General features: G+C 39.9%; 2 protein-coding genes across 3 annotated transcripts in view; both read right to left on the bottom strand.

Moving 5' to 3' along the window:
- Nucleotides 1-20,163, bottom strand: part of kcnb1 (potassium voltage-gated channel, Shab-related subfamily, member 1) — a 29,599-nt gene extending 9,436 nt beyond the window's left edge. The window contains exons 1-2 of one of the 2 annotated variants that reach the window (XM_020598176.1): nucleotides 19,774-20,163; nucleotides 16,674-17,327 (exon numbers count right to left, since the gene is read on the bottom strand). In XM_020598176.1, coding sequence (XP_020453832.1) covers nucleotides 16,674-17,249 — 576 coding nt within the window. In that variant the 5' untranslated portion in view covers nucleotides 17,250-17,327; nucleotides 19,774-20,163. Of the gene's footprint in view, nucleotides 1-16,673; nucleotides 17,328-19,728 lie in introns of both variants that reach the window. The other variant, XM_020598177.1, reaches the window with a different exon arrangement.
- Nucleotides 20,164-21,107: 944 nt separating this feature from the next.
- LOC109958996 (prostacyclin synthase) overlaps nucleotides 21,108-25,825 on the bottom strand; it is a 7,045-nt gene continuing 2,327 nt past the window's right edge. The window contains 9 exon segments of the mRNA XM_074527633.1: nucleotides 21,108-21,351; nucleotides 21,465-21,513; nucleotides 21,516-21,594; nucleotides 21,936-22,117; nucleotides 22,378-22,540; nucleotides 24,942-25,123; nucleotides 25,238-25,350; nucleotides 25,458-25,604; nucleotides 25,730-25,825. The exon segment at nucleotides 25,730-25,825 is cut by the window's right edge and continues 39 nt beyond it. Of these exon segments, the coding sequence (XP_074383734.1) occupies nucleotides 21,192-21,351; nucleotides 21,465-21,513; nucleotides 21,516-21,594; nucleotides 21,936-22,117; nucleotides 22,378-22,540; nucleotides 24,942-25,123; nucleotides 25,238-25,350; nucleotides 25,458-25,604; nucleotides 25,730-25,825 (1,171 nt within the window). The 3' untranslated portion in view covers nucleotides 21,108-21,191.

Below are 25,825 nucleotides of genomic sequence, written 5' to 3' on the forward strand. Positions count from 1 at the left end.
TGTGGCGGCTGTGTTCTGTGTCCAGATCAGGTCAGATGTCACCTGCAAGCCCAGGAACTTGTTGCTGTCAGCCCTCTCCACCTCAGTCCCTTTGATGGTCAGAGGCAGCAGAGGGTAGGGGTTCTTCCTGAAGTCTACTATTATTTCTTTTGTCTTGATTATGTTGAGGCTGAGGTCATTCTCCTCTCCATAAACAAGAATGTTGTTCAACAAGCTTCTGTAACCCGACTCGTCATATTGGAGAGGGTCTACAGTGTCCGGGACCATGTTTGAATCAAACACTTCAAGGGCAGAGAGGTACTGACAGAGTGAGGGTGGAGATGACCAGGGTAGCACAAAACCGAATGGGGAGAGAAGGTGTAGCGCTGTCAGCAACAGAAAATGCTGATGTTGGAAGAAAAAATGATTCATAAATAGCAGGGTGAATTTCTTGTGTTACTTGCTATCTGTTTGTACAAACAACAGAATAGTAGTGAATCAGAAAAGGATGGAGTCATGCTAAATTTAAAGCCGTGGAAAGCTGTATATGGAAGAGCAGGATGAAAAAGGGCAGAAGTAATAGGACTGAGATGCTATAAAAAGATCACTAATTGGTTATGAGGTCATGTACCTCCAGGAAACCCCACATTCCCCACTGGCCTATGTCCCTGTTGCCCCTGTGTCGACACACTGTGCGCCTTCTCACACTGCCTTCATTGTCTTTATCACGTTCTTTCCTGGATGCTAATTTAACCTCCTTTAAAACTGTTGCACTTTAAATCTGATATAAACTGCCTGATGTGCATAACAGAGGCCATAAATAAACAGATGTCTAGGCAAAGGTTGAATGGGACATCAACAGAATTTCAGACTAATTTTAGACTCTCAGTGGATGCAGTGGCACACATAACAAAACAGATCTTTAATAGTCCCCACACTCAAGTTTATGTCCTCTGTGTTCTTTATGAACACTAGATTTTACTGACACAAAAAAGAGACAGACTCCCAGCAAATGCATGTCAGTGTCCTATTAAATGAAAGGAAAGATGAAGAGGGAGATATTTATATCTAGATGGGAGAAAAAGATGTGTACAAGACATGGAGAGAGAGAACGAGAGCGAGAGCAGATTGACAGGAAATCCCACTGTGGCGCTAAACAAAGAGCACACACTAGTTTGTGTCTCTCATGGCACATTGTCATGTGGCTCAGCAGACACACGGATCCCCATCTTATAATGGACAAGGTGACAGCAGCCCTCATTAGGCTGTTTAAGATATGTGAGACACAACTGGTCTGGAGAACTTTCTCAAAAAGCACCCAAACAAATACACAGCTTTGTGTCATGGACTGTCACATTCTCCTATGAGTTACAACTTAAATCATATATGAAAGATGGAGTTAGCCTTCAGACATGGCAGTCATTGCACTGAGACTAGTGGCACATGCACTTGCTGTTTGCTCTGCTATTAGCTCCCAGACTAGATCAGATACAAAGGCCTGGTTTATTGTTGGCCATGTCCCAGCAGCTGTGATTAATGTTCTCATTGGAGCGTGAACACTGTACTTTTTAGATAGACTTTATAACACTTTCACAATACTTATAGATCAGATGTTAGCCATTAAATTGCTGCTGTGACATGAAGGAAATTAGTGGTCACTAAGGCATCAGCTAACAAAAAATATAAAGTAAAATTTATAAAACATTTGAAACTTGAGATATTTTGAGCAATATTAATGTATTTTATGACTTTAGGGTGCAGTGAAACCGTACCATTACCATATACAGGCACAGAGCACAATTAGCATGTTTGCTGGCCATCCAGTTAATATAAGCCAAATATTCATTGTCCTTTTCGCTCTGTTTTTGTCTAAACCAACTTAATAGGGGAAATATTTAGCTTTATAGCTGCTAAGTGCACAAGTATGTTGACCATCTAGTTGTCTATCTGCAGTTTTGTGCCCAGTAGGTAGTGTATAGCGGGCTCACCAAAGCCTTTTTTAAAATTTAAAACAGAACCCTGGTGTTGCTGGAAACAAGGTTTATAAGTACTGTGGGACTAAACTGAACAATAAAGTTACAGGCTTTGAAACCAAAACAACAAGCTGAAAAACACCCAAAAGCTCCATAGAAGTGAGGGAAACTGCATAGTATGGGCACTAGCATCTCTAAATTTGTCGTATGATTGGTTTAGTACAAAAATATTTTAAAAAGCAATATGTAATTTTCACACAGCAGCCACTATAGTCACAAGTAACAATTATGGGGAAATAGAAAATGCTCAAACACAGTGTACTGGTAGTGTAAATAAAGAAGAATCATGAAGTAACCTGACTCAGTGTTGTCATTCACATACCAATATCTAAAGTTTGCATTAGCCACTATAAGCTACTGATTATGCCAGACCAAATTAATGGCAAAACCTACGATTTATTGCTTGCAGTCAACTTTTCATCAGAGAAAATCTGTGAAATTCTATCAAATGTTACTGTACATAGTCTCACTTTAAAGGTTTCTGCACTGTTGATGATGGCTTATAGTCGATTTAGTTGTTGATTTGGTTCAGCTGCCCTTGGTTAGGTGCATTTTAATGTTTTCACATTACAAGTTTGGTGGCATCCCAAGTGACAGCTCAGGAAGTCCCAGATTCCCAGTCCCCTGTCTGGCACCTTTCTCATTAGCAGCAGCAGGAGCAACACTGTTGTACTTTATCAGTGGAAACTCCTGTGAGTCCCAGTACTATTGTCTGTTAACTGTCGTAGTACTCACCCAGGGAAACACACGTACTTAATAATGACAGATAATACACTCAAATAGGCATGGAGAGAAACAGTGCTGGGCTAAATATACTGAACATACTATTCATGAAAATTAACTATCCCCTGACTAACTGACTTGCTTTCCTATCATCCCCGAGCCACATCTGAGGCCATAGGGATGGCATGCAACACTCTCCCAGCCTCAACTGCTAGCCACTGTCACCATGACAACCCTCTTGAAGCTCGACAGGAGGTGGCTACGTGGACCTGCTTGTGAAAAGCAAGTCTGACAGCGTCTCCTTCTTTCTGTCTCCACCCTCCCTTTCTCCTTCCTTCCTGTCCCTGATTTGCACCTTATTTGAAGCTTACCCAGTTTTGAACTGTCTGTGCTGCTCTAGGTTTGTCTCTGATTTATACCAGGTTTTTATTTCAGTTGCTGTGGTACCTTCTTTAGGTGCTTAATAGTTCATCACTTCAGTTTGTTAATGGCATTGGTTTATGGAATTGTGACTAAATAAAGCAATATTCAACATTATTATCTGAAAAGAGAAAGAATAGACCACTTCATAAAGAAGTCATCAAAACTGCCAGACATAATCATCAGGTGCAGATGTCTGCAAGGCTTGCCACACTTTTGCTGACTGGATGGACAGGCACTAACAGAACCACACTATTGATCTTTATCTTCATCAATATGTTATTATTAGTGGTCAATAGTATGCGAGTAATATCGCAAGTGCTAAATAATGTGGAATAATTCACACCCCTGATTCAGAATGTAGACGGGCTCTGCCTCTCTGCCTGTGAAAGAGATGGGGTTTCCATGGAGACGGGAGGAGACTGTGACTTCCACATTTTCCCCAGCATGATAGCTTGAAAGACGAACACACATTTGCAGTAGTTCAGCTGTGAGTCTCTGCAATCTACATCGCTTCTTTTTGTAACCTTGACCAGCAGAGCCTCATTCATCTTTACCCCCCTCCCCCCCACATCCTGCCAAAACTAACAAGTTGTGGCATCTTGTGGCTCTTCAGGGGAACACCTACTACCTTTGGCCTGTAAATTAAAACTGGTGATCTATTATCAGGCCCTTGTTTGTCCAACATTAAGGCAACAGCAGTTCTAATCACCCTGAATGTCTGATTGATGGGCAGCTTCTCCAGAAGAAGGGTCAGTTTCTACAAATATTACAAGATGGTTAAGAGTCATTTGCTTAAAATAATATGTACATGTATAGCATAAGACAATCTGAAAATCATGTTTGCAAGATAGATGTATGTTTCTGTCAGACCACTAAACTATATTAAATTTAATGAAGTTACATTACAGGGGTTTACTCCACATATTTGCTATATTTTGTAGGTAAATTACAACAATTTTCATGAGATTGGATACAGGCAGGATTATTTGAATGATCCACAACATTCAGTCGTATTTATCTCCTAATGTAGCCACGGTGTACTTTGAGGTTATAGAAAAGTCTCAAACAAATGATTTTTGGGGGCCCTCATGAAACTTTTCCCTAACTCATGCAATGCACAAAGTGCTGCACAACCCCATTCAGCAAACTGATAATGTGATCTGAAAATCTATGCCTGGACCATCCATCTCTTGAATGAATCCCACCTCATCTCCTCTCCCTCTCAATTATTCATGTATTTCAGATGAAGAAGAGAATCCAGACTCAGCATCTATATTTAAACCCTGGCCGGTCTATGGTGGCTATATAAATAGAAACAGTATAGGATCTGGTCTGTTGCACCAAAGGAGACTGTTTTCATCAGGAAGTTTAACTCGGAGTACACAGCATTTAAAAGAATTGGAAGGAAATGAAAGATAGCTTAGGTGGTGTTCTCTAGAGGAGCTATTAGATAGAAAAATATCATAGAAGAGTAATAGAGGTAAGGCAGTGTGTGGAAAGGCTTAATTTGTTTCTGCTGTCCATTAGATGTCCAAATATCTTCTCCCCGTTGCACAAACAGTTGCTGTGTGAACAGTCAAACATTGCCAAAAATATAAAGAGGCAAATTAGTCATATTGTTCAGGGATATTGCTTCTATATTGTCTAATATGAATGAATGATACACCTCTTGCTGTTTCTGCAGTCTCACAGTCCGTGATAGTTTATTTATCCCAGAAATCAAAGAATGTCTCTGTATACTCTGCTGACATCAGCAGAGAGGGTAAATGTAAACATGAGAGATGCATTGATTTCAAATGCAAAGCAAGATGCAAAGACATACACACACACACACACACATACACACACAGTCAACAATGATCCCTGAATAGGAGGCAGCTGCAAGTCTCAGCATCACAGAACTGACAGTTGCCATGGTGATAGTGACAGTGAACTTTGAAACATTTCAGTGATGGTAAATAAAGAGAAAACAGAGAGCAAAGGCAGTAAAAAAAAAACAACGACAAAGAAACAAAGAGAAGATTTGGAGAGTGAAAGATCATGTATCCTGTTCACAGAAGACAAAGCAAGAACACTCTTAATCCTGAACTCAAACACATGCTCACTGCACTACTTACTCACAGCATAACGTCACACCGAGTCCATATTTCACAGTTTGTGAGAGCTCAGATCAGTGGCCATTAAGTGTCAGTGTTGTTAATCCCTTTGAGAGATTAACATGCAAATACTTGGAGGTTTGATGATTAGACAGCATGTTGTTGTTGTTCAGAAGAAGGGCTTATAGAAAGGTCAGTTAGCATTTAGATGAAGTATTAATAATATCTAAAGACAGTAAAGAAATAACAGGATTTAGTATGAAAAACAGCCATAAGTGTGATGAGGTGGTTTGTATGTTGAGGCTTGTGAACCTCAAAATAGTCCCATGCCAGGCCAGTGCCCATTAAGGTGACCGGCGTCTTGCACCAGTAGTCACATTTTCTCTCTACTCTCACAATCAGCCAATGGCTTGATGAATGCTTCCTCTCTACCTTAGTGGATTCTATTTATGTGTCTGACCTTCACACTTTCCTCAAAGTCATTAATTCACCTTTCGACACTGACTGTGCATCTGAGCGCAAACCACCAATGAGGAAAGCTACAGTAGCAGAGCAGCAGACCTGTGAGCTCTGATTTATAGACCCTGTTGTTCTGTGCACACATATAAATGCTGAGGATTGGCTGCGGTGTGCAGGGGCTTGCATAGCACAGTAATGGTGTCATGGCCTCTTTGCAATAGACGCCTTCAGGACCACTGTGCTGTCTTGTGTATATAAAATAGTAACAAAATAGTAAAAGCAACAACAACAACAAAAACCAACACTGCATTAAAAAAATGACCTAATATACAGGACTGTGCAAAAGCCTTAGGCCAAAACTGGATTTGTCTTAGAAATGTTATGACTGTTTATTTATTTCTCATCGTTTCTTTATCAAAATACAACTAGAAATATAGGAAATATATACACAGTATTAAAAAACACAAAAATGTCAGCACAAACAAACTGGATACTCTAGATGTGGTATTCAAGCTGCTTTAAAGAAATGTGAAGAATATGGAGAAGCCAGTGACAAAAATAGGAGTGGAAGACCAAGAAGACTGAAAAATCTGATGAGAAGTTTTTCAGAGTTTCTTCTTTGAGAGACCTGAGGAAATCCAACAAGGACCTGGCTCAGCATCTGGCAGCTTCATCTGGATGCCATGTTGATCCTTCCACAGTCTGAAGAAGCTTGATCAGGAACAGCCTTTGTGGAAGGACAGCAGCCAAGAAACCACTTTCTCAGAAGGGGGAGAAAAGGCTGAGATGTGCAAAAGCTCACAAAGATTGGAGTGAAGATCAATGGAAAAGAGTCTTATGGAGCGATGAATCGAAGCTTGAAATTTTCAGGTCCAATCGTCAACAGTATGTGAGAAGAAGAGTTGGAGAGAAGGTGGAAGAATAAGAGTTGCAAGCCCTCAATGAAAAAGGTGGAGGGTCTGTCATGGTTTCTAAGACTTTAAGACAGTTTCTCCCGAAAAGATTTCAAACTGTGTTAAGTGCAAAGGGAGGGCACACTAAATACTGACTGTAAAAGCCAAATTGTGTTTAATACTGCATAACAAGCTCTACTTGCATCCATGCAACATACAGTACTGTATATCCAATGCATGCCCTGCCCAGTGGTCCAGTGTCTCAGCTGGCAGCGGCCTGCCAACTGGTCTTCTCTGCTGTGCTTCTACTTCACTGCTCATTTGCAAATTCTGCTGTAACAGTGATGCAAACACTTGTTATGATGCTGCTCATACCAATTCACAAGACCCACCTCCATCTGTAGGGTTTAATTCTAAGATGCTCTGGTGGAAAGTCTATTATTGACACTCCCAAGTATCTATTGTGTCAAGCCTGGTGTAAGCTTGTGGCTATTGCTGCCATACTAAGTTTCCAGAGTTGTGAAACTCTTTGTTGGATAATCTTCTCATGTTCTCTGCTGATTGTCAGATAAGGAAACACTGTCTTCAAACTCTTCATGATACCTGTACCATGTCATACCTTCTTGTATGATTCAACAGTTGTGACAGGTTTTGATGAACACTCTAATTAAAGCTTAGGGCCGATCTGGGAAAACTGAGACAGAGTTTCAGTATTAATAACTCACTCACAGAGTTGAACAGCATAACTATAAATCTGTGAGTGAGGCTGTGTTCCACTGGACAGCACAACCTCCTGTAAGAAATGGCAATGTCTTCAGTAAAATGAATAGTAGCCACTATGCAGCCAAGACCCTCTTGTAAAGAACACTAAACACACACCTTCTTGTTGAGCCATGTAAATGAGAGGAGATACAGTGTTGTTTTTTTATGAATCATTTTGCATTGCGGAAAATAAAACAAAGCCATTACATAAATCATTGCTTGTATATGGTTAAACCACTTTAGCAGTCTTTTCTTTTTATAAAGCTAAACATTTAACTTTTGTGTGTTCTCTGATGAACAGGAGAGCCTCTGTGTCCCAGAATGGCTTTGCTGCAAAATATTTGTCTACTGAGACACCTCATGAGGAAAATTACTTTAGAGGATTTGTGTTTTCAATGCTGCACTTACTAACTAGATGCTTTTGTTCTTTTAGCCTCTGGGAATGTGAATGATTGTCCTGCATATGAGCCATATTCTTTAAAATACAGTCTGGTCCTAAGGCAACCAGAAATGGCTAATGCTACAGATGAAAGTGATTATTAAAAGATTTACTCCAAAGTTTTCAGGTTATTGTAGGTCCAACGGATCCTAACTTGCTAGAGATTGCCATGTTATTGAAAATGTCAATATTTAAATTCTGTGTGAGTGTGTACCTGTTTAAACATGTTGCATTTGTGCATTTTACAGGTTCTCAAATATTAATGAACTTAAACTGAATGTTTCTGGAACTTTAGCATTATTAATAATAATAATAATAACTGATATTGCAGTTATATTGTATTTCTGTTATCATATTAAGAATTAAGCTTTTTTTCATAACTGCAATATTTCTGTGTAATGTGTGGTCAGTACAACATAACCCAAATTTGACCTTAAATTTAAATGTCAAATTGTTTGGACTAGTGTTGTTGTCACAGCCAGTCCTGTTTTTATACCTATCAGAAAAGGACCTCTTTGAGTTTTTCCTACATTTTAAATGAACAGTGAATCATCAACTACTGTCATGTGTTTGATTATATTTTGTTTTCTGTTTTTCTGGCTCTGATTTCACCTTCATGTTTCACAATGATTTTCTCTTTATGTTTACAGTCTCCAACTCTCCAGATGTCCTGATCTATCTCCGCTGTTTTTCCACTCTTACAGTCAATGCTCCTCAGGCTTCCCTCCTCTTGGGGAGAGTGATACCTTAGTGTCAGTGCTCACATAACAGCTTAACTCAAAATCGATAAACAAAGGAACTGCCTAGCTTTGCAGTAGCAATGCACGATTCTTGACCTATTCCTATTCACTTTACAATCTGAAAACCATTTCTATGGAATCCCGGCGTAATCTGTTCATCAGTGGCAGAAGATCTGAAATGCATTTTTATTTTTTGTTAAAAAGAGATCTGTGCAGTCAGTCTTCATGAACTTCAGAAATGTTGCTCTGATGACCAAAGTTATATAATTTATAAAACATAGATTTTAGTCACCAAACACACAAAATATGCCCAATGAAATAAATTCAGCAAAAGTAAATAGAGCAAAATGAACAAAGTGTCTTTACAAAACCTGTTTTGCAGCAGTGAAACATGCTGTGGCTTTGCCCCACTGCAAGCCTGAAAAGTTGAGATGACGCTATAAATCCTGAACTATCCACTAGAAAATGCATGACATGACTTGTAAAATTCTCAGAAACTTGACTCAACCACTAGAGGATCAGACCTCTGTACGTTACCAGTGAAAGAGCATTAAATACTGAATACATTGTTAAAAGAGTGACTGAAAACTCCCAAACTATTTCCACAACTTCTGTCCAATGTCAACCACAAAAAATATCAATGAAATAAACTGAAAAAATTGATTTGTTTATCATAATCATTATAATCTTCACTGTGCTTGGTCTTCCTATCTTTGGTCATATGGCCTGCACTCTAGCACAACTTTCTTGGAAACCTTCTATAAAAAAATAAGAGTTTGATGAATCAAGACAAGTCAAAAAATGTGGTCTTGTCAGTTTTGGCTAAAAGGCTCACTAAAACCAGCAGCTTGGGTTTCCACCTGCTAGCCTTTGAATGCACAGGTTAATAGAGTTTTAGTTACTTCACTGTCACAATTCTTCATAAATTATTTTAGTCTAAAAAACATCTCACTCTGAATGTCAGCCTTAATCGCCTGAGGCTTTCTGTCTGTCTGCCTGAGTAGACCAGCTGATTGTGTGTGTGCTGGTTAGCAGGGTTACAGACAAGGCTGGATGGATAATCAGCATACTTCGTACAGACCAACCCTCACACTGTGGGGACTCAGCCTTCATCGCAGGGACATGTAAATTATTGAATTTTAGAGCAGTGGTTATAGTTAAGGTTGGAGTAAGTTTCCAAGAAATGAAAGTACATCAATGTAAAGTCCTCATGAGGGATGAAAACAAATGTTTGTGTATGTGTGTGCCTTTGTATTACTTATATTACGGGGACCGAAACATATTAACACACTCACATTGTAGGGACTCGGCCATCACTGAATTTTATGGTGGCAACATGGTTTAAGGTTAGGGTCAGGGTTAGGCAAGTAATGGTTATGGTTAAGGTTAGGATAAGTCTACAGGAAATGAATGCAGGTCAATGTAAAGTCCCCACAAGGAATGGAAACGCAGTGTGTTTGTGGAAAAAGTGAGCCTAGAGAAAGAGGAAATGGAGACAATGAATTATATTTAAGCATTTAACTTCATCATGAATCAATTATAAACTCCTGGGATTGTGTTTCACATTAGAAACTGTATACCTTGTAAATTTAGGTGTGTGTGTGTGTGCGTACAGTAGCAGCTTGTGTTTTCTTGATGGTGATAACAAAATCTGTCATAGGTGAGTAGTTAATGAATTCCCTTAGCTCTTACCTATCCATAAATCTATGTGTTAAGCACACTGACACAAAACAACTGAAATAATGTTTATGGCTTTGTGTTCATTGTTTAGAAAAGTGATAGATAAATACATTTTGCTCTGCTTTGCTTTGCTTCATTTCAGCTGTAACCTTCAGAGTTTTTGTACTATTGATTCATTTGAATCTGACTTCAGTTCAAGTTAGAGGAGACATCACTATTCAGAGGCACTGCTGTTGACGAGGAGGCAGTGTGACAAGCAGAGAGTGCGACTGGCATTAAAGGGATCGCTGAGACACTCAGTCTCTGAGTACGTATGATCCCAGCTTGGATCATTGCTTCACACAAACCCAGAAAACATAACCTGAGAAAACTTGATATGCTGTCTTTCCTTAATCTTCTATCAAGTACAAGTTTGTGACTTCAGTATTGCATGGTCACACTGCAGCTTCCTGCCAGAGAGTTATGTGCAAATTGATACGCACTGTGTTACTGCTCTCCTCTACAGGCTTTGTAACATACAGGATTGAAACACTGACATGAATAGGTACATCCTGTAGATGCTTCAGTGACACATACCGTAGCTATGACGTTCACAACCACATAGCAGCAATGCTACCCAAGTATGGTTTCCACTAACTTAAATGTTTGATGATGCCAACAAATTTGGCAAAGGAGTGAAATTATTCATAAGCATGCTCTGCTGTTATGAGAGCCTTCTTATTTTATATAGTAATTTTATGTATGCAACCAATGTGAGTGTTGTCATTGACATTCAGTGGCAATTATTCATCATTATCATGCCCATTAATATAGTTGAGGAGGTGTCTCCTGCACCTCCCAGTATCAATACAGTGGATGTGATAAATAGGTGATTTCTATTGGCTGTAGTGGTGACAAAGGTAAAGGAGGAAATGAGATAAGTAGCTTAAGTCCACACTGGGAGGAAGTTAGGGTTGATGGATGTTGGTTGTATGCCCTAATTTATGTAAATCAGCAGGAGCAGTGGGAGACTTTCCTTGATTTAGAGAGAAAGAAGGTTATTGGAACTGAGAAAAAAGGCAGTGCTTTAATGCTAAAGCTATAACACCTGTCTCAAAACTATTTAAAAGAATTCAGGGTTGGATTGTCACAAACTTAACCTCTGCTTCTTCTGAGGTCATCAAGCCTTGCAAAGATATAAATAAATAAATACATTTTAAAAAGGCTGATGAGGACTGCCTGAATGTTCCAATCTCTGCACAGTAATTTGTGCAAAAGAAAACTACATTTGTAATAGACATGTCAGGAAATAGCTGGTTTAGAAATACAGACTCTGGATGCTCCAGCCCCAATTCAAACAAAGCATTCTTGCTTTTATGGTATATGACTTTCCATACATCACCATCCATTTGACCAAGTCTGGCTGCTTCTTGTCTTAGATCCTACTGCAGACTGATTTGTGAGTAGGAAAATAGCCAAGCTGTATTAATTTGTCATCTTAAGTGTGACATGAGAGAAGCATAATTAGAATTTATTGCCTTCCATTGGATGCACAATACCCAATGACAGAGCAAGAACTGGTAATTTTCCATGCTTGGGTGCATAAATGACAAAAATGACAGCAACATTCATGTTCAACTTTGGTTTATTCTGTAAATAGTTTGAAGTCAAAACCTTTGTTGGTGATGTCATTTCGTTGTATCAAACAAAATGTTCAAACTGTTAATGTAAAATAAACAAATGTGATTATTCACTGTCTGGTTTGGTGCATATGAGTAACAGAGGTATCTAAGAAGAGGGAAATATTTTGACCAGTCCCCCTGAAACTGAATAAAGATTCAAAATAAACTGTGCTCAAAATTGTAAATCTTATATTGTAATATTCACATAATTATTCAATAGATTTATACTTATATCACTTCTTTATAAATAAATACTTCTAAGTATCAGTGTAAAGAAGGATTATTTGTTTTTTAGCTATGTTGACAACATCCTAATCTGGTGATGTCTAATAGTTCTGGTATCATTATTGACAAAAGCCACCCAACTCTAAAAAGATGATGCATAAATGCTGGAGCTGACAAGGTTTTTCTTGGCACCAATCTGCCAGCAGTCAGACACTATCTTATTTTATGTTGGCTCAAATGTGATCTGGGCGAGAGACAGCAAATGCTGTGGCTCAGAATGACCATAAACAGAGAGGGGGAATCTTCAATTTGGGCCCAGAGTCTCCTGGAGAATAGCAGAGATAAGAGCTAGTGAGGGGAAAGGGAGACAGGAAGGATAACAAAGCAGAAAACAGGCAGAATCACTGGCTTTTTTCCCTGAACATCTGGACAAATATTGGAGCTAATACTCATTTTCTTGTGTTGCTTTGTATAGATTTTACACACACACGCACAATCAGCTACCTACTCAGACAGACAGACTGAAAGCCTCGGGAGATTAAGGCTGACATTCAGAGTGAGATGTTTTTAGGCTATGATGTTACTTGCATTACCACTGTATGTGTCAAATGTATTAATGAAGAACTGTGACAGTAAAATAACTAAGACTCTGTTAGCCTGTACACTCAAAGGCTAGCAGGTGAAACCCAAGCTGTGGGTTCTAGTGAACCTTTTAGCCAAAACTGAGAAGACCACAGAGAAACACAAACAGATCTACTCTAATGTTCAGTATCCACTCCTTCAGTGATGATAAAATTGTACTTTTGTTGCCTGGTAACCATTTGTCCATTTGTTTTGTGCATGTTCTACCACTCACCATCTGTTTATGGGCTGTTACACATACATTTCCATCTCTGACCCAGGATAGGAGAGCGCAGCTGATGAGCTAACGCTGGGACAGTCTGTGGTTGAAGCCGGACCACTTGACAAGACCACAGTGTGTTCCAGCCTATTAAAAATGACTAAGACTATACATCAACCCCTAAATGCTTTTAGTAGCTTGGCCTGGGGTTTCACATTGTCCTTTTAAGCTAATTAGGAATTGACAAACTCTGCTTCCTGCTGTGTTGAGGTTGCTTTTTTGTCTGGCCCACCATCATCTAGAGGCTTATAATAATGCCCAAACAATGATGAACTTTTTTCCTATGGTAAGCACTCCACCTACTCATCAATGTGTGGCTATTGACAGCTGTAGATTTGCAGAAAACAATATAAGCACTTTGCTGTGTCATTATTCAAAGGCAAGAGTACACATTCTGGTTAAGCACTTCCAAACTGTTCGCCAGTGATAGTTTGATCAATTGACGATATCACGGTGTGATAATGGACACAGCATGGTATGGTAGACTCAGAATGGTCATCTCTTTTTTGTAGGCTACAGCACTTTCTGAGCTCTAACACAATACACATTGATTTTTACATCTCTTTGATTCCTATGAAGAAGACATTTCACTGACAGATTCTCAGCACTCATCTGTGTCTGTTTGTGGGATAGCACTGACAGCTTTCACAAGTCTGCTCTGTAACAGCATCGGCTAGCAGAAACTGCTCGTTTCCATTTCCCATACAATGATTGCTGCAAGCCAAACAAGACATGGTGCTCCCTTTAATACTGTGCCGGAAATAGAGAGTGTCCTCTTTGATTCCTCCAGTCCAATCTAGAAGAGTGTGATCAAAGGCTGCTCATGTTTAACACTGCTGTGCTCTCCTAGGTTGCAGTTGTAGGTGTGGTTCTCTGAAAGACCCGCTGAGGGCCATCTCTGTCTTTTTGCACTGACTAAGGCTGTATTCACAGAGAGTTTTGCTATGGGTGATAAAAAAACACAGCCCTTCTCATTCATTTGAATGGGAAAAGTGCACTGACATTGCAATGGGTCAATCAAAGGTGGGTCCTACAAAACAATGCGGCATCATATAAGTTGAGTGTGGTGCAACATAGCATCATCGTGTAAGGCGCTGCATTGCCAGTCCTGTTAGTGTCGATACCCGAACTGAGCCTGACGGGACCAGTCAATACCTGAGGGTCCAGGCTGGATTAGGAGAGAAATTTAGAAATTATGTTTGGGTTTGGGTCAGATTTGGACACATAAATCAAACTCTAGGCTAGACATCAGGGGCAATCAAATGTCTGCTTTGTTTAATGATGAGGGAGAAAGCACCATGCAAACTCAGTTGTGTCAGGCTCAGGTCGGGTTCGGACATTATAAACTATGAGCTTGTTAGGTCCTGGTCAGGTTCAGACACCACACTCTCGGGCACGGGTCGGGTTTGGACAGAAATATGCGACCTGATCCTGTATTTCTGATGTTTACCTCATTATAAACAGAGACATTTCATTGGGTTTGTGATGCTCAAAAAAATGTATTCGCCATTTACAGCTGCTCTTTTTCCAATAATTCTTTATGGGAAAAATGCTTTTTGGGCCAGTGTGCATCATTTGATGAATGCGGCATTTGTAGTAGCGGGCTTTGGCCACTATGCCAGATTTGCTTCACAGCGCAGTGCTGTTGCTGGGGGCTTGTTTTAAACATATAAATCTGTTCCTCCAACTGGACTTCCTAGAGTGCATTTCAGTGTTTCACTGAGACCATGAAACAACATGCCCTCACCAGTGCAGCCCCCAAATGTCCATGTGATTCTACCCTAAAGGTGAGCTCATTTGGTAGAAGCTGGCAAATGTGGCCTTCAGATAAGAAAATAACATGCAGAAGAGTGAGGATCTCAACATCTAAATGTGACCGGGGACATTCAACACATGGCTGCTACAAACAAAATGCAGGATTACACGATCATTCAAACAAATAACTAAACCACATGGGTTTTAAATTCTAGCAGCTGTTGTGTTGTGACCACCCGCCTCAAGAAATAATCTCAAATAAATTGCTTGAGGAGTATGGTCTGACTGCTTTTTTACTAATAGCTGACTTAATAGTGAGCTAACCTCCACACTTACTAACCTTTCTGGGTTTCTAACCCTTCCACTATTTGTTTATTAAAATGTGCATATTAATGACATATCACAAACTGCTGTCTTTTGTTGTTCAGAAATCCTATATATCCTGCAGAATATCTAATTTCAAGCCCAAAATGATGCAGGCTGCTGCACAAACAACTGACTAAACACAGAGAATATTTCACAGAAATTAGAGTCTAATATGTATTTCATGTTGCAAATGAGATCAGCTAAGTGATATTTAAATTATTTTTTGCACATGCAGTGCATAGGATCAAAGTATAAGCATGCCTGAGTGCATCTATATGTGTGTGTTTGAAGGTATTTTTCGTTTGTATAAAGGTTCTGCAGTGAAGAACAAAGATTTGTTTGTAGTTGCAAAATCAAGCTATACATATAAAAAAGAGCATTACAGGGGATACAGCTAATGATTTTTGTGACATGGTTAAGAAACTGCCATGAGCAGTGCATAGAGCCACTTCCACTGTTACCAAACCCCTCTGACTGCTAAGACATACCTTTTCTGGTATGATAATGGCAGATAACAGCACACACATCCCACACTGATAAATATCATCCACTGGCTTTTTCCATCCTTAACTTTGTAACAATCAAAATGTCTACACAGCAAACGAACAACCCGCCCATTTCGTGTGTCTGTTAAATGTGTCAGTGGATCTGAAAAGTCTGGAGTGCATTTTCACAGGTGCAAAAACATTTGTTGTTCTCTTTTGTTTCTCTCTGGAATGGTAATGGCAATTATCTGTGTTCAGCTGCTTACTCATACAGAACACTTGCACACATAACATCACACATGAGTTCATTTACAAATGCCACAATTAAGCACTAAAGGCATTCAACTTACTTCAGCAGAAGGTCTATAAAACATGGATCAATATATCAAAGTATGAAACTCTATAAAACAAGACTAAGATGCTGCAGACAGCGTCTCTGCCGAGCTGTATGTGTGGCAGTACTTTGAGCTAAATGCTAATGTTTGCAAGCTAACATGCTCACAGGTATAATGTTTTCCATAATCACCATCGTACTGTAGCATGTTAGCATGCAAATGTTTGGTACTTAGCATTAAATATGTGTTGATGCTGATGAAAAGGCATTTGTTTTGCAGGGATAAAGTGATAAGCCAAAGTACTGACCTGAGGTTGGCATGGGAGGACAGGTGAAGGTGTCAGTGTGATTACAATATGTGCTAGAGGGGTTATGAATGTGGTGGTATTATAAATCAGAGGGTACCAAAGTCAATAGCTTACATCCTTTTGGCATCATGAATGTCTAAATCAGATTACATTGCAATCCATGCAATAGTTGTTGGGATATTTTAAGTCTGGAGCAAAGTGGTGGAAAGACCAACTGACAGACTGACTGACTGACTTTTCCCCCACAGAAGATCATTGCTAAAAAAATATAAACTTTATGTTTACACGTTTCTGTCTCTGTGTCTTTAAGTTATTTTGTACAGACCTGTAAAAATCATCACCACAGTAGTAGGGGATTGCTCCAACCCATCATACACTCATCTCTTTCACTTAACATCCAATGACAATTACCTTTGCTGCAACAGATGAGCTGGGCTTTTCCAAGAGGTCCCAAAGTTTCTTTCGTTTTTCGGCACAGCAAGTGTTGTCAAATTCTTCTCCTTCTCTGTCTTTTAAGTTGTCAGCCTCTCTTTTGAGCTCCTCATTCATCTGTTCCTTTTTCTGGTGATACCTGGCCTGGCAACACGACTCCAGGTAAATCTCATCAATACCCCAGTAGTCGAGTTCTTGACTGAACGACAGGGCGCACATTTCTTCCATCATGTGCAGCTTACCTGTGCGATAGAAGTTCAGAATAGATGTGAACGCCCCTGGATGTCGATCAAAAAAATACTCATTTTCCTCAAGGTTGTAGTCATCACACACTTCCATCAGGGATTCATGGGTGTTGCAATCTCTTAACTTTCCCAAACGTGTTCTTGGTAGCCTATCTAATGTTCGCCACAAGACTTCATGTGGGAGACCCCCAACATTCAGCCTGACTCTGCGAAAACATGACTTGCTGCGAATGATGTCCACTGGTTCTGGTGGCAGCGATGATGTTGACCGGGACCCAGGTTTATTTAACTCTGCCAAAGATTTCTCCATGATGGCTTTATGTTGTGAGAGCTGCAAACATCCAGGGGTATGGACTACAGTTGATCCTGTTTTCTTTCATTATTGTGTCTAAAATCATCAAAAAAAGAAAAAGACATAATTAGGATTTATACAAAATTTCAGGTCAACATAACAGTCATCAGACTCTGAAGCCATATGGTGATAAAAGCTTGTGGCCGACGTCCCCAAGGCTGGGGTTCCCAACTCAGAGATTAGGACCCCACAAGGACTCAAATGCAGTATTATAAAATATGATAGTTCACAAGGTGATTTAAGAAGGAAATATCACAGTATTTATGCTCCAAAAACCTATGTTATATTTTGTGACTTTTCTAATATTTGGCTTTTCTTTGTGAAAAACATTAATCTCTTCAGGTCACAAATACACACTGCTTAATTTCAAGGAATCCAAGCCAAAAAAAAAAAAAGCTGGAAACCACTGGCTTTGAGCAAAACCAACCTGGTATCCTTTCTCTGACTAGAATGAAATATTAAAAGCAACTGCAGGATCCTGACTTCTAGGATTTAAAATCAATGCTCTACAGTGCTCCAGGGAAGCAGAATGATGGACAGAAATTTACAGCGTATTAACTCTAGAAACTCCAGCATCTGTAGCACTGTTGTCTTTGAATTCCTTTCTTTTGTTCTTCTTCTTCTTTTTTAAACCTTTAATCTGTAACAACAATACATATACCCTCACACTGAATTCTGAATGACTTACACCTAAAAAAGTAGAAACCTGGCTTAATATAGTTGTCATCAGACAGAGATCATTTCCTACTAAAATTTTAGAGCTTTATACTGAAAACCAGCAAGGAACTGTAGGGTCTTGAAGACCAGGTTCCAGGGTATTAAAGTGTATTATTATTAATATGGTTATCATTACTGGTATTATTAGTAGTAGTATTATAGGATAATTCACTATTTAAAACTGCTTAATCCTATATGTTATCCTGTTTTCTCGATCTTCCTTACCCTCTGAATCGGGACTTTGACACATATTAAGAGACAACAAGGGAAAAACTGGACTCCTGACTTAATACTGTTCTGTAACCAGCCAAACCAGGCAGATACTAAGAGAGACTTCACTGAAAATCAATTGCCATGACTGTTTCCCAAACTACTTTGCCACAGGACCACATATCCTGACGATCAGAACCAAAAGATCATTGGCAGTGAAATTTAGGACCAGTCACTGGCTGTTATCACATCATCTATAGTATCAGCTTCTTTGAATTCTTTTTAAACTACTGTATGTCTTGAACCAGTGATAAACATACCCACAGATGGGAGTTCTTGAGATGACTCACACCTAATAGCAGTCTGCAGAATCATACATTTCTATTTAGGGGGTTCACAAGGAAAACGTTTGGTAACCATGACTAATATAGTACAAAATCCTCATCTCGTTTTAAGCTTTGGTTTGCAGCTAAGCTGGGTATGGAAAGGCACGATTGTTAATAAATCAAATATAAAGTTCTTAAACGCTTCTAAATGGTGGCTCACATAGCTGGATGGGACTAGGAGGATAATGATGGGCATTTTTAACAATTTTGTTACATTTCATATATTCTATTGAATAATAAACTGGTGTTGATTGTGATTGTTTGTTTGCAGTAGTTTGTTCTCCCCAGTCTTTAGCTTGGTCTTTGCTCATTTGACGCCCATGCAGCGGTGGGTGGGGACGCAGAGGATGGTGGTACAAAGTGAGCGTTGTCCAGTCTAATGGTGCTGAAACACCAGGAAACGCTGCTCACTCCCTGAATCACAGCAGCGAGCTTCCACGGGGGAGGCTGTGAGGACAAAATATAGACCGCAGCCTACATCTTCTCCTGACAAAGCGTTTAAGCATTTTCTAAACGATTTACGACCGTAGACGTGGCACAAGGTGCACACTGCACATACTGTTTATTTTGTTTATGGCTGTATGATGTCCAACAAAACAGCAGGCCTGCAGATGTGAGCATGGATGAGTGTCACACAAAGTTTATAATAACTTCACAGTCACAATTAGGCCTAAGCATCTTGTCAACATACGTGAGGAAGCACGTACCAATTCGAAACATTAACAGACTATGAGGACGGAGCGTTGCGTCGGCTTTTGGACCCGCAGTAACAGGCTGCAGAGAAGCAGTAAAAAGAGATGTTATCTGAAGGAGCCTCCACCCTTCTGTAATACTGAAGTCAGTGATTCGATAAAATGATTTAATACTGGACAAAACAACTACAAACAGCATGTCTTTATATGTAATGTTCTGTGAAGCTAAACTGAAAATGGTGACCTGCTCAGTGTGATGTTCAATCATCTAAAACTGCAGTGTTGTGAACGCAAATCCTCCATCGTTTATCATTCCTGTGTTTTTCAAAGGATCCATATTGGTGCAGTTTTAACGCGGCACAATCTTGCATGTAATTGATAATCTGATGTGTTACATAGAGGTCCAGAGATGGAAACAAGCTTAAACAATACCATAGTGAGGTGTTGTCATCCTGCACTGAATGCACCAGCACGTACCGCTCTGTGAACAATCAGTCCGCTGGCACAAACCGAGATGAAGCAGAAGCATGTTTAAAAGCAGGAGGCGCCGTTATTGGTTCGATTGCCAGGGTCTAACCCAATCCATTTCCCCCTCCTCTGCCTCCGACATGGCAGAGAGGTCCTCGGTGCGATCTACTGCCAACCCACTGGTTTCCTGCCCCACTGTTTCGCCCCGAGATCAACAAGTATGCTGGAAACCAGTTCGGACAGACTACCTGTGCTCCCAGTCAGCTGTGAGGAGCCGCAGCATCTCTCTGAAGATAGATCCATGGCAGCTCAGCGCTCTCTTCCACAGCTGATTAACTCTTTCAGCGCCGCGCCTTGACGCGCACTGATGTTGTGTTTGGTCCGGGGTGTAGCTTTAGATGAAAACACCATGTAATGTCAGTGCACATGAAGAGATGGGTAAATGTAGCCTATGCATGAGCTGAATGCCCAGCATGAGAAACAAATCGATGACAGAAGCTTTGCCTATAGACTGTAAGTTCAGAGACAGAAAAATAAATTAAACCATCTCCTTAAACTTACTTCAGTTTAGTGGTGTTTAAATCGGCCATCCGCCACTTTATCGTTACATAGGCTTCAGGATAAGCAGTGGTGGAAGAAGTTTTAAGTATTAAGATCCCTCATTTAAGGAAAAGTACTAATGTAAACAATGTGAACAATCCCCCCAAAAGCCCTGCAATCCTTCTGAAACAAATGTATTTCAGGTATCATAATATAATGGCCGCTGTAAGTGTTGATTATATTGTTTATTATATACTACATTATCAGACTGATGATGCATCAGTGCATAAGGAGAAACTTACAGTTGTAGCAGGGATCTGCCCCCTTGAAAGGGTTACAAGACTGGATAATAATAAGCAAGAAAAAAAAAAAGGTCTGCAACACAAATTTATATTCAGATTTTTGGATCTTGGGACTGTATATTTTCTTTTTTGTGAAATATTTGACTATTTGGGTTTCGGACAGTTCTTGGATGTTTGGATGTTTAAAGCAGAAATCACTCGTGGCAGAACGGTTGATAACTCAGACATCTGAAATGTTACAAGGGGCCCCATCTTACTTTTTTGTATGTGTTCAATAACCAGAATAGCTGGGAATCACAGTTGTGATATTTAACAATGCATTGTATTTTCTATGCCCACATCTTTTTTAAATTTAAAATCTTATTCTGAAATATCACTAATAACTAGCTATTTGAGTACAAACATGAATGATTATAAAGAAAATGAAGCACAGAATGTGGAGGCAATTTGTAATCTATCAAAAAATGACATATAGCTTAATTAAGATTTTCTCCATTTTATTGAGAACATTAATTACACACAACAAAGTTAACTATGAGAAAGTCTTGATCAATCAACATTTGTGTAATAATTCAAATGATCAATTCACATTTCATGCTGTGTCCTCTTCAGTCTGTATCGCACCTGCAGGTCCCTGTCTGGCTGGAGCATCCCAAAGCCATAGCGACCAGGGTTAACTTGTGGCAGTTTGGCGTCTGGGTCACACATCTCCAGATCAAGATGGGTCAAGAGCAAGAACACGAATCTGGAGACACATGGGCCAAAACACATTAGAACAGGTGATATATTTAACAGGCAACACACACGTCATGGAAATATGTGAATTTAAAAACAAATGCCTGGGATTTTTACACTCACTGTTTAATAGTTTTAACTGCAAGCTCTTTCCCAATGCAAATGTTTTGCAGTACTTCAGTCTTTTATCACCCTTGTAGAATTGATCCTTAACTGTCATATCTTCATTTAGGAAGCGATCATACTTGAAGACCTATTAACAAGACACATAAAAAAGGAAAAGAGACCAGAAAAAAAAACAGATGTTACACATGGGCCTTATAATGAGCTTGAACATATGTCTCCTGCTCCATATCTTCTATCTCTAACCACCAAAGACAAATAAACTGAATCAAAATTAGGAATTGATCTGGGCCCTTTGCTAGTCATCTATGTTTTTTACGGCATTTGCATGCATTTATGTAGCTGCTTGTCCTAAAAAGGTGCATTCTGTTATTTGTTTTATCCTGGATTCTACACATCAACATGTATACTGATGGTACTGCATTCTTTTTTGTGCCGCTAAAACAATGAACATGTTGTACATTCTAGTACCTCTGGTTCTTGGTGTATCTCTGGGTCCATCTGAGGGCTGAGGAAGGGGAAAAGACACACTCTGTCGCCTTTTCTGAGGTGGTACGCCTGTCCATCGGCCATGCACAGAATCTTGTCTTGTACTACCTCTCTGTTGATCATCACTGCGGCGGTGAGCCGTAAGGTCTCACTCAGAACACTGTCTGCAGAATGGAGAGGACGGCAATGTGAATGACATCGGTGTGAGTTAAATGAGCCGTGCCCTCATTGGAGAGGTATAAACATTTGCACAGGTATGAGTATAAGAAATAGGTCATTATATAATTGAGTCAAAGGATAAACTTTTACTGTTACTGTTTCCAACAAGTCAGAATGAACCTTTGTTTCCATGTCACTGGAGTGGCTACACCCTAAGAAGGCCTTGAGTGAATATGTAAAAAGGCAGTGAGCAGCTGTTGTGTACCAAACACAGGTGTGCTTTGTGCTTCCAGCGGGTTGCTGTGGGGATGCTGTAGGGAAGTGTCCTGGAGAGCAAGGCCTCTGATCTCTGATTTAACAGCCTTCATGGCCTCAGGGTGAGTAAGCAGGAAGCCAAGAAGCCAAAAGGCAGCGGGTCCAGCATTACACTGAAAAGACAAACACCCAACTTAGTGCACATTCAGTTCTTCCATTACCTTCCAGTATAAAAAAAAACTACACAAAAGACAGTGTATATTTTGTGTATGGCAACATATTTATGGCCTAATTTTTGGCTTTGTTCAGCTTTTGGGACCATAAACCAATATTTTCTCTCTAACTTCTCTGTAATGCTGCTGTGTGAATATGACTGATATGAGTCAACGAGTCCCTTTTGTAGACACTGGCGTCAGCGAGAGGCACCTGACCCTGTCAGACGGTAATTGCTATGGGTAAGGGAGCTGTTTTTCTTCCCTCATCACATCTCAGGTCAGCTCTCCACCGACAGCAAGGGCAAATGCCAAAAAAGTGACTGGAGGTGGATCACATTGTCTTTCTGCCACCACAGAGCTTCAGTTCACCAGATCTGATGCATCAAATAATAGTGAGTCTGGTAACTCCAGGGTGGGGATTTCAGCACAGAGAGTTCAGTGAGAAGCTTTTGCATTTGCATGCCTGTAGGCTAAATATATATTTACTGCTGTTTAGTTTTCACACTTCAGTATTTTGTATGGATTAAACAAATTAGCTATCTGGTAAACTTGAAGTAAGTGGAAGTGACACTTAATTTTCTATAAAGTAATTTTCTTGATATGATCATAGATTCTTTTTACATTCAAAAATATGGGTTGGGTTGTTCAGTCATCACAACATCTCCTAAAAGAAAAGTGTTTGGTTAAACACTGATTGTTTGCTAATGGAAAGAGAACAGCAACTTCCAGCTTGTGCAGGACTCAGGAGGCTTTAGTGAAATCCCAGCATAATATATTATGCCGCAATACCTCAGTCAGCCTCTAAGACACATATAAGCTCACTAGTCTTGCATCTAATCCCTCTATTCTCTGCAGTGGTGCTCTAGTTTCCATTCCAGACTCAGAGTGTGTGCTCCAGTATCCCAGCAAACATGATCACACACAAACAAACGAATATGCTGGAGTCTTTCCCAAACCAACAGAGCAGGAAAAAGAGCCTGCAGTTGGTGGTCTGACCAAGGATTCCCATTGCTTTAATGCTGTACAGTGGTTTTACTGGGTAAACAACAAATGCTCCAGTGAGACTGGCAGGTTAACAGAGAGCTGCAGCTATTACACCTAATAAAATGTAGCACAGATGAGCAGCAGAAAAGACATTAAAACAGCTCACTCTCTCCCCCACCTGGCAGCACAGAGCAACAACACCATGTTGACTGGACTTGTCTCTGCATTCACCTCTCTGACCATATTACTGATAGTGTCAACTTTGCACACTGTAACTTTTTGAGCGAGATTAAAGTTTACAATTAATAAAAAGTTACCTTGGACTAGACAAAGCAAAGTATCCAAGAGATTTTTTATACATGATGCTTAACTACATCCACAGGTTAAACAACATTATCAGTGGACCTGTTCTGTAGCCAGCAGTACAAAATCAGACTGACATCACTTCTCGGGAATGAGTGCATAAATCTCTGTGATTTAAAGAAAAGAAGAAGCAAACTCAGATGACTAATACTGTTATCTTACTTCTAATCCACACTGAAAGTGTTTTTGAAAGTGTTTTCTACTCAAGTCTCACGCTGCACATAGAATTTCACTCTGTCAAATGCTTCAATCCACAGTGAATCTGAGATGAGCATGACGCATGTCTACCACAGAATCCTCACGTTTTTTTACACTTCATGTCTATTTTTTCCTCCCTACTGCATTTAGTGAAGCATAATCTCCACAGACAGCTGCTGAAATCACACAAATACTCTTGTTTTCTGTTTCAAGTGGTATTAATTAAAACTACACAGTGTGAGTTTCACTTTCACCCTCTGTAACAAGCCGGCAAAATCAATAAATCCATAGGCTACATAAAAGCATGATTTCTTCCTGATGATCTTACATGAAAACTACTTATGTCAAGTACACTTGTGTTGTCATTCAGTCTGGTAAAGCCTCTTTCTGCAGCTGCTGTCCTGCTGACTGACAGACAGCTGTTCTGATGACTTTAAAGACACTCAACATGCCACTCATATCTCGCTTTCAGTCTGGAATGAACGGAATCACACTTCAGTATCGCTGACGTCTCGCTTTCAGTGTGTTTTCCCGGTTACAGTACATACTGTACAGACATGTACTGTAATTACCAAACCACAAACATAAGGAGTCATGGAAACGGATTCACATAATCAAAAAGTCTGCTCTGAGTTACCTGTTGAGGCATGTTGCTCTAAAAAACTGGCAGTTTCTCACCACTGCATTGTTTACAGAGTGAACACTGTGGAGTCAACTTCAAGCATGCAGTCTGGGTGTGGAAGGTTTATATGTTTGGGTGTCTTTGCGTGGTTTGTGTGAGTGTGTGAGAGATAGACAGTAATCCAACTCTCACCTGTGTGGTCCACAGCTGCAACAGTAAAGCTCTTTTCTGCATTTCTGCATCTACTCCCTCCTCCTGCAGGAAGTGATGGTAGCTCTGCTGCCAGGATTGCGACTCTGACCCTCTGCTCAGACAGTCTGAGGACAGTAGCTCCCACAGCTGCTCCTGGGATGAGGCGACTGTTTTTCTTTCCACTATTAGCAATTCATCATCAATTCATAAATACCCCGATGTGCTTATAGATATAAAGTGCAATCAAAAATTGAAATTAAAACTATTTTACTTTCCTTTTTTAATGCATAGCTTACCTTGGTTGAGTGAGCAGCGAGCCAGTTTGGCTAGAAGATCGTCAAACTTGCGGAATTCTTTGTAGACTGCTGCAGCATTGTCTCTCCTCTCAAACAATGTGAGATACCCAGCCCTGAGAAAAGCAGTAATGTTGAAAAACCCTTCTGTCACTCCTGATGGTATAAATGCTGACATATTGTAATTTTCTGTGTCTTGCTAAGTGAAAATCCTGTTTGTTACCTGAAAAGTAGGCTGTAACAGAAGCTAAAGAGTCCATCCTCTCTCCACTCTGAGGGGCCACAGCGGTCATGGTCACTCATCAGCAGGCTCTGGAGGTGAGTGTTCATAGAACTGCTGAGCGTGGAGAGACTGAGACCCTGAAAATGCCTGAGGAAACAACCAAATAGAGATGATATTTGAACTATGACTGATATTGATATTGACACCAGCTTAAGATATTTTACTCTTGTCATTTAGAGATTTACTCTATGTTTAAAAGATGCAGTAATTACTGTTCCATCCATTTCCTCTCTGCTGTGGGCTTGATGCTCGGCAGCTCTAAACTGAAGATCCTTTTCAGGAGCTGGGTTCTGTGGCGGGTGAAGTCC

Source organism: Monopterus albus, unplaced genomic scaffold (genome assembly GCF_001952655.1).
Source record: "Monopterus albus unplaced genomic scaffold, M_albus_1.0 scaffold36.1, whole genome shotgun sequence".
NCBI classification, from domain to species: domain Eukaryota; kingdom Metazoa; phylum Chordata; class Actinopteri; order Synbranchiformes; family Synbranchidae; genus Monopterus; species Monopterus albus.